The sequence below is a fragment of the Sinocyclocheilus grahami genome, unplaced genomic scaffold (genome assembly GCF_001515645.1).
Source record: "Sinocyclocheilus grahami isolate Dianchi unplaced genomic scaffold, SAMN03320097.WGS_v1.1 scaffold19.1, whole genome shotgun sequence".
Classification (NCBI taxonomy): Eukaryota; Metazoa; Chordata; class Actinopteri; order Cypriniformes; family Cyprinidae; genus Sinocyclocheilus; species Sinocyclocheilus grahami.
In genome coordinates, this window is record NW_015505198.1 from 882047 (window position 1) to 889821 (window position 7775).

A 7775-nucleotide genomic window follows, 5' to 3' on the forward strand; every position below is an offset into this window, starting at 1 on the left:
CGTGAGCGGAAGCCCCGGCTTAGCGTGAGCTGAGGCCGGGCTAGCATGAGCTGAGGCGGTGGGGTCGAGAATGGCGCGCCCGGCGGATCCGACGAATTAGCGATTCAGCAGACTTTTGACTAGCTGAAGAAGTGTGTCAACATGGTAAAAGCACTGTTTGATTTCATCTGTTGTTTGCAGTGCAGGCTTGTATCACAATAGAAGAAATAATTCGCAAACTAGGCTACTCACCATTCTGTGTGTGATTGTTGATCCACAAAACTAACGCTCTTTAAATTTTCAGATGCAAACCCATGAAAGACTTTCTTGCGCTGGAACACAAAACATTAAAAAGCACAAACAAATCACATTGAATAAGCACTTAATAAATACAATCACGTTGTGGCATCGATCATCAAAAAATAAAATAAAATAAATAAAAATAATGGCAACACTAGCTGATCATATTTATTTTTAATTTGTGAAAACTGACAAGCGTATAGCCACAAATGTCGTGTAATCTTACAAAGCTTCGTTCTGTGTTAAGTAAACAGTTAATATATTTTAAAGCTTGTCTTTGAAAGGCAGGAAGTCTGTTTTCATCGATGACTGAAACCGCTTCATGTTAATCTGATGATGTTCTCATGTAACGTTTCTCAGTTTCCGACGGAAGCGTGAGAGCGAAACCCTAAACAAAGACCGGTTTTATTCAAAATCAGGATGACATTAACATAAAGAGAAAGAACTTACGGTATTCTCACGAGACCAGTGAAGATATCAGAGTAAAACTGGATCCGGTGGAGTGGATATAACGCTGCTGAGCTCTGCTGAGTTTGACTTTATTTGTCTGTCATTTTATCATGTGACCTGAGCGTGTCATGTGACACTCCATGAGTCAGGCTTGTTTGTTTGCCTTTTTTATTTTATTTTTTATTATTAGGCATATTAACTTGAACACCAACAGAGATGTTCATTTTATGAAAACAATAAATATGAAAAAGTAAAAAAATAATAATAATAATTAATTAAAATTAAACGTAACGTAAAATTTATTTCTAACCTGAATATATAACTAACGAAACATTAGAAGATGATCAAATTAATAATAATAACAATATTATGCTCTAACCTGATTTTTGTTTTTACATGTATACACAGCACTGCAGTACAGTTTAAAATCATTTATTTAAAAAATGGTCTGGAGCCATACTATTTGTATGTTTAACTTTTCTATTCATTTTAATAAACCCAGGACGTCTGATGTTGGCTGGTTCAGAAAGCGAACCACTGAAAACTAACATTATTCAGTAAATATTGCTCTCATATGGGTGAATCTCACAAAACCTGTCAAGACAAGTTAATTCACTAAAAAAAAAAAAAGTGTTTATATTTTTCTATTCTATCTTCTTGTTTTTCTTTGTGTGTGTGTGTGTGTGTGTGTATAATATATATATATACACCTTGCTACGTGTACTGCGTTAGGCTAACCGAGACTTGTCATTTGCACTTATATATTGTTGCTCTTTTGTTAGTTTTGACTGCTTCTATTGTCCTCATTTGTAAGTCGCTTTGGATAAAAGCATCTGCTAAATGACTAAATGTAAATGTAAGACATGCCAAAAACAACATAAACAAACTGTATTTATGTATTAAGCACCATAGCCTGCAGATCAAGTGTAAAAATGATGAATTCTTTGTCTTGTAACGAATAATAGAAGATAACATTTTTGGTGTGTTTTGATTATTTCAAAATTGATAATGATAATTTCAAATTACACAGAGCAATCCTTTAATAAAAGTCTTTCTTCGGCACAACAGAAAATTAGGTAATTGCGCTGCTATGAGAACAAAGCAAAAAAAAAAAAAAACACTTTTTGTACACAAATTTAAAGTCAAAGCAGAAAACGTAAAAGTTCATAACAGTACGTTTACAGGTTTTGTAAAGGACAATCTTGGGTTTTTGCTCCATGGATTTGGTTTGTTGTTGTCAGATGGGAATGTTTTGATCTTTTCCCCCTGAAAACGGTCGTCTCCTCCCCATCCTCTCCTTCTTCTTGCTCCAGTCTCCCTCTCTTCACAAAGTGCTGGATCCTGGACTCCAAACTCTCGCAGCGCGGCCGGTCCAGAAGAGGCTGGTACTTCCTCTGCCTGGAGCCCTCCATGAGCCAGCACTGCAGAGATGTCATCTCTAAGAAAACAGAAACAAAAACTGTTTTACAGTGGTTTTCACATGCTACTTTTTAGATAAACATCAGGCATTCCAGACAATTAATAAATAATTTTTGAGTAGTAGTTTCAGTATGAACACACACCTGTGGTTGTTTTCTGAAGGCCTTGGATCATGCTGAGCAGAACTTGGGTTTTCACTGCATTCTGAACCCAGTGCTGGTGCAGAGAGTTCAGGACGTGGTTTTCCTCCTCCGTTTCATTCCTCCAATGCACACCCTCGAAGTGGCAGTCATACAAAACCAAAGGGTAATCCACCGCCATACTATAAAACATAGACAGCTATGATTAACATTTACTCATTTAGTCAAGAAAATGAAAGTTCCTATAGATCTGAAGTGAAAGATCAAGTCTAAACTGAGCACTAAGCAGCTTCACGTGGAATCCAGGATTAGCTAAGGAAATACTGAAATAAATCTCACCTGTATTGAGGTTTCCTTGGGTTTTTCTCCACATCCAGCAGTTTATCAATGATTTCTGGAGCTTCGAGTTTCTGTCCAATGAGTAGCAGCAAAGCCATCATGCAGCGAACCTGGAAGAGCAAAGTTAGTGGTTATGTTTAGAATGCAATACTGCTAAACACTTTTTTAAATGGCAAGGACACCTTGATGACTTCAAAAAATCTAACAGAGCAAAAATCAACAGTAAAATAGCACCAAAAACAAAGATCTTTAACTTGCCGAGACAGTTTCTAAAAAGTTATTGACTACTACATATTGAAGACATAATTTCAAAACGATTTATAAATATCAACAGTTTTTACTGCACCCAACAATATTTGAAAATGTATTTTAATCTATGGTCACGCCTACTTTCTGTTAAAAAATAACTATTAGAATCAAAATAATTCAATTTATTAAATAGTTTTAGGAGCTGAATGCTCTTCAGGTGTTAAGATTTGATTAATAATTAATAATAATAATTATTATTATTAATAATAAATTATTATTAATTATTACGATTGTATTCATTTACTTGACTTTTCCAGGCAATGTTATTATAGTTAACTATAACTAAAATCAAGAGAAAACATTTCTGTTAAATTTCATAATAAAAATAAAATACTTTAAAAAAACTTATTTTATGTCAGCTAGTTGCCAAGCAAATATTTCTCATTTTTATTTAGTTTTGGTTAATGTACTAAAATAACTGAAAACTGAAATACAAATGAATAAAAACTATAAAGAAATATATATATATTTTTTAAAAGGTAAACACTGCAAGGCTTAACTTATTAAAAAACAAAACTGGTAGGTTTTATTTATTAACATAAGTTAACTACATTAGATAACATGAACTAACAATGAAAAATACTTCTACAGCATTTATTACATTTAGATCATATTAGTTTCAATATCTACTAAAACATTATTAAAATTCAGAACTGTATTTAATAACATTAGTTAATGCACTGTGAACTAACATGAACCAACAATTTCATGTTTACAAACATTAACAAAGATTAATAAATGCTGTAAAAATGTCACTCAATGATAGTTCATGTTAGCTAATGCATTATCTAATATTAACAAACGAAACCTTTTTGTAAAATGTTACCACAAAACCTAATAAGACAAAATGACAAAAACACAAACATTAAATATGAATATAAAACCTCTGAAAATGGAAAATATAAAAAATTACTTATTCAAACTATTAATAAAAACTATAATACTATCTCAATGATACGTCCAGTTTAAATACTTAAACACTGTTTTCAGGTCTAGAACCCAAGACAGTGGAATTTCTAGTTCTTCAAAGGAAGAAACATAAAATAATAAATATCTAGATTTTTTTTTTTTGTTTTAGCTGATTCTAAATCTTGTTTTGTCTAATTTTATATAATTTATTGAAGGCCTCCAGTTTGACACGAGCTCCTTACCTGGTGATAGAGGAAAGCAAGACCTTTGACCTGGAAGACATAGAGTTGGTGTGGGTCATTAGGGCAGGTGGGGTTAAGCTGGGCTGGCTGGATGGAGGCAGACAAGATGGTCCTTTGGAACCGCAAGACTCCATTACCTACATCCATCTTACAGATGTTCCTGAAATCATGTGTTCCCTCATACCTGCATCCCCAGAGGAACATAATTATCCACTCAATTGTTGTCCACTTTTATAATGAAATGTTCAGATACTTTTTGATTGACTGTATATTATTCTTTAAGCAGACAGTACAGTGTGTGTTGATGTTGTGATCTACTGACCGTTTAGCAGCCTCTGTCATGAGATCCACGTCTAAGTCTCCACGAGGGAAGTAGTATCTGTATGTTCTGGACTGGCAGTCGAAGCGTGCACTGAAGCCGGTTTCTACAGGAGCCCACTGCAGGATCCTAATGTCCTGTGGCAGGACTCTATTTAGCATCTTCACGTAGGGTAATTCTTCTGCAGACGCCTTGGCTTTGACCTCCACTCCAGCCAGGACAGTCACACCTAAACCTCCTCCATACTGTGTTGAGCGCACATCAATGGATATGACCTGGTGGAGAAGAGGGTAAATATCAGGAATACATGACTTTAAGAAATATGAAAATAAATGTATGACTATTCAGATCACAAAAAACCAGCACAAATGTCATGCCATAGTAGTAGTAACATATTCACAATTCATGTTATACTTTTAGTTATAATCTAATGATTATTTATTATTGTGTCAAATAACTAAAAATCTGTTTATATATTTGTGAATATCAAGAATCCACGACTTTACAAATTATGAAAACAAATGTATGACTATTCAGATCACAAAAAAGCATAAATATAATAGCATAATTAATTATTACATTTTATTATATATTTTTTTATTAAAATATTCATAATTCTTGTTCTACTTTAAATTGTTAGTTTAATGATTGTCGTGTCAAAATTAAATGATTGAAAATTGGTTCTAAACATTAGTTCTCAGATGCAAAAATAAATTATATTGATGTATAAAATAGTATTGTTTAAATTTTTATTTTCCATTATTGTGGGAACGCTTGCAAATGTGACCCTGGACCACAAAACCAGTCGTAAGTGTCAATTTTTCAAAATTGAATACTGAATAAATAAGCTTTCCATTGATGCATGGTTTGTTATGATAGGACAATATTTGGCCGAGATACCACTATTTGAAAATCTGGAATCTGAGGGGGCAAAAAAAATCTAAATATTGAGAAACTTGCCTTTAAAGTTGTCCAAAATGAAGTCCTTAGCTATGCATATTACTAATCAAAAATAAAATTTTGATATATTTACGGTTGGAAATTTAGAAAATATCTTCATGGAACATGATCTTTACTTAATATCCTAATGATTTTTGGCATAAAAGAAAAATCAATCATTTTGACCCATACAATGTATTTTTGGCTATTGCTACAAATATACCCCAGTGACTGCTTTTGTGCTCCAGGGTCACAAATATGAAAACATGATCAATGTCAAAACTCACAAAATTCATTACCTGAGAGAAAGCACTGACTCCTTTATCTGTGCGGCCGCAGCGGTGATAGTTGGAGGTCTGTCTGTCCTGGATCAGTTTAGTCTTCATCAGTGCCTCAAAAAGCCGGGCTTCAACGGTGTTGTCTGTGTTCTCCTGGACCGCGAAGCCCTGATATTGCCAGCCGAGATACGCCAGCCGCAGTGCCACATGTCTGCGAGGATGGACGGAGAAGTCAAAGGGCCTCTCTGCTCCTCGTTTCTTCTGTTTGGATCTGTTCTCCTCACCTTCCTGATGTTTTAAGCTCTCCGTCTGGAGACTGGCTGATGTTTCAGCCCTCTCCTCTCTCTTAGCTCCATCTCTCTCCACTTTCAGCTGAGCTTTCAGTCTCTCCACCTCCTCTTCCAAAGCCTTCACACGAGCCAGCAGAACTTCTTCTGACATGGCTATAACAACCACAGATCTGTGAAACAAATAACAGAGAGGGCATATATAACAGCTTTGCATTATCACCACACACATGTGTGTATGTATATGAATGCAGTTCTTGCACACATGAACAATAAACAGAGATTTGTGCAATCATTCACAGTGGGCTTCAGGTATCTTCAGTGAGCAATGACATTGTGTAATAAGGTACATGTATGTGGTTCTCCTGTAGACTAGAGGTGTTTAATGTGCAAATCTCCACGTGTTTGCTTCCTATCAACTTTCTGGGCTTCTTAATCATTTCATAAAATATAGTTTATAAAACTACAAACATATTTTCATTTAACTATACTCACATCCTTCCCGAAGCTGCATTAAAATGCGAAAAGATCAATTCTGAACAGTAACTTTTAAACGCAGCACCATGTATTGGCTTCCGTAAGACCACCCTTCAAAATAAAAGTCATGACATATTTACAATGACTTGAAGCACTGATTTATTCCACTGAATGTGATATGATTTCCTTATCTTCTCCATTATTTAAAATAAACAAACAATCAAAATAAAATAATAAAAATACAATAAAATGCATAAATGGTAATAAAATTAAATTATTGTCATTTTGCTGTAGCTGATTTCACCGTTTATTAAATAACAATTTAAATGTTATTATACATAATAATAATTTATTATTAAGATTTTATTTTTTGTAATGCATTGTATATTGCATTTATTTTTAATATGTGCCGATCAGAGTGGGTAAACTTGTCACAGTCGCCTTTGGCTTTCTTACTACTTTCTGTAAAGATATTTGATTTATTGTAATAATAAATGCATTATACAACCCGCTTGAACTGGAAAGTGTAATAATAGTCCTCTCTTTGATGACAGTTTTCTATTTCCTCATAATCTTCTTCCTGAAAAACAGTGCGTTTATGTTTATGCTGCTAAACAGCCTCAGAGAACTGCAGATAGCAGTTGTTTATGTCACTATAGAGATCACACACCGAATAGAACGGGATCATGTGATGAATACAACCGAGTTTCCCCCTTTTCTTTCAATCTCGAGTTCTAATTGGCTAAAGCTCCTCAAAGGACCTTCAGACTGTCTCGTGATTGGTCGCCTGCTTTTCCATTGACACACATTGCTTCCTGCTCACGCGAAAGAAAATCAATAGTAGAAAAGTTTACATTTTTAACTCTACATCTGCAGCACCGATGCCGCTGACGTCACATAAGTCAAAATGATACACTGTATCCGCAGCGCGCTGCTCGCGCTTTTATTTGTTACATTGTTGCAGTCGGTCTGCAGCGACTTTCAGACTCTCGCGCATCTGAGAGCGAAAGCCAGCGACAAAACTCAGTCCAGAGCTGTGGTGGATCTGCTCCGGAGACTGCTGGGAAACAGATCTCGGGATTTCATCGTGTCAGTCAACAGGACTGTGTCTAATGACACTCTAGACGTGTGTGAGCTGCGGTCCGCGAAGAACAACAAGATCCTGGCGGTGGGCAGCACGGGGGTCGCGGTGGCCACCGGTATATACAACTATCTCAAGTACTTCTGCAACTGTCATGTGTCCTGGTCTGGAGATCAGTTAGATCTCCCCCGACCCCTGCCTCCTCTCACCGGCGTCCTGCGCATCAACACCCCGCACAGGTCAATAGCTTAACAATTCAATTCAACAAAACACTTTTTATTCATTGATACTGTTTGATATTTTCAGT

General features: G+C 35.4%; 3 protein-coding genes across 4 annotated transcripts in view; 1 reads left to right on the forward strand and 2 right to left on the reverse strand.

Annotated features, from left to right (window-relative positions):
• Positions 1-846, reverse strand: part of LOC107555228 (granulins-like) — an 8734-nt gene extending 7888 nt beyond the window's left edge. The window contains exons 1-2 of the mRNA XM_016237964.1: positions 730-846; positions 232-311 (exon numbers count right to left, since the gene is read on the reverse strand). Coding sequence (XP_016093450.1) covers positions 232-234 — 3 coding nt within the window. The 5' untranslated portion in view covers positions 235-311; positions 730-846. The remainder of the gene's footprint in view (positions 1-231; positions 312-729) is intronic.
• A 905-nt stretch (positions 847-1751) lies between these two features.
• On the reverse strand, positions 1752-6506 carry LOC107554344 (tRNA pseudouridine(38/39) synthase-like). 2 transcript variants are annotated; one of them, XM_016236832.1, is made up of 7 exons: positions 6406-6506; positions 5645-6066; positions 4410-4681; positions 4088-4271; positions 2628-2737; positions 2292-2470; positions 1752-2167 (listed from the first exon to the last, which is right to left on the reverse strand). In XM_016236832.1, the coding sequence occupies exons 1-7, from the start codon at positions 6422-6424 to the stop codon at positions 1908-1910; spliced, it is 1446 nt and encodes a 481-aa protein (XP_016092318.1). In that variant the 5' UTR covers positions 6425-6506; the 3' UTR covers positions 1752-1907. The 2 variants fall into 2 exon arrangements, with proteins under 2 accessions (XP_016092318.1, XP_016092325.1); XM_016236839.1 differs by having other exon boundaries at positions 5645-6083; positions 6406-6481.
• A 697-nt stretch (positions 6507-7203) lies between these two features.
• naglu (N-acetylglucosaminidase, alpha) overlaps positions 7204-7775 on the forward strand; it is an 11378-nt gene continuing 10806 nt past the window's right edge. The window contains exon 1 of the mRNA XM_016236749.1: positions 7204-7707. Coding sequence (XP_016092235.1) covers positions 7295-7707 — 413 coding nt within the window. The 5' untranslated portion in view covers positions 7204-7294. The remainder of the gene's footprint in view (positions 7708-7775) is intronic.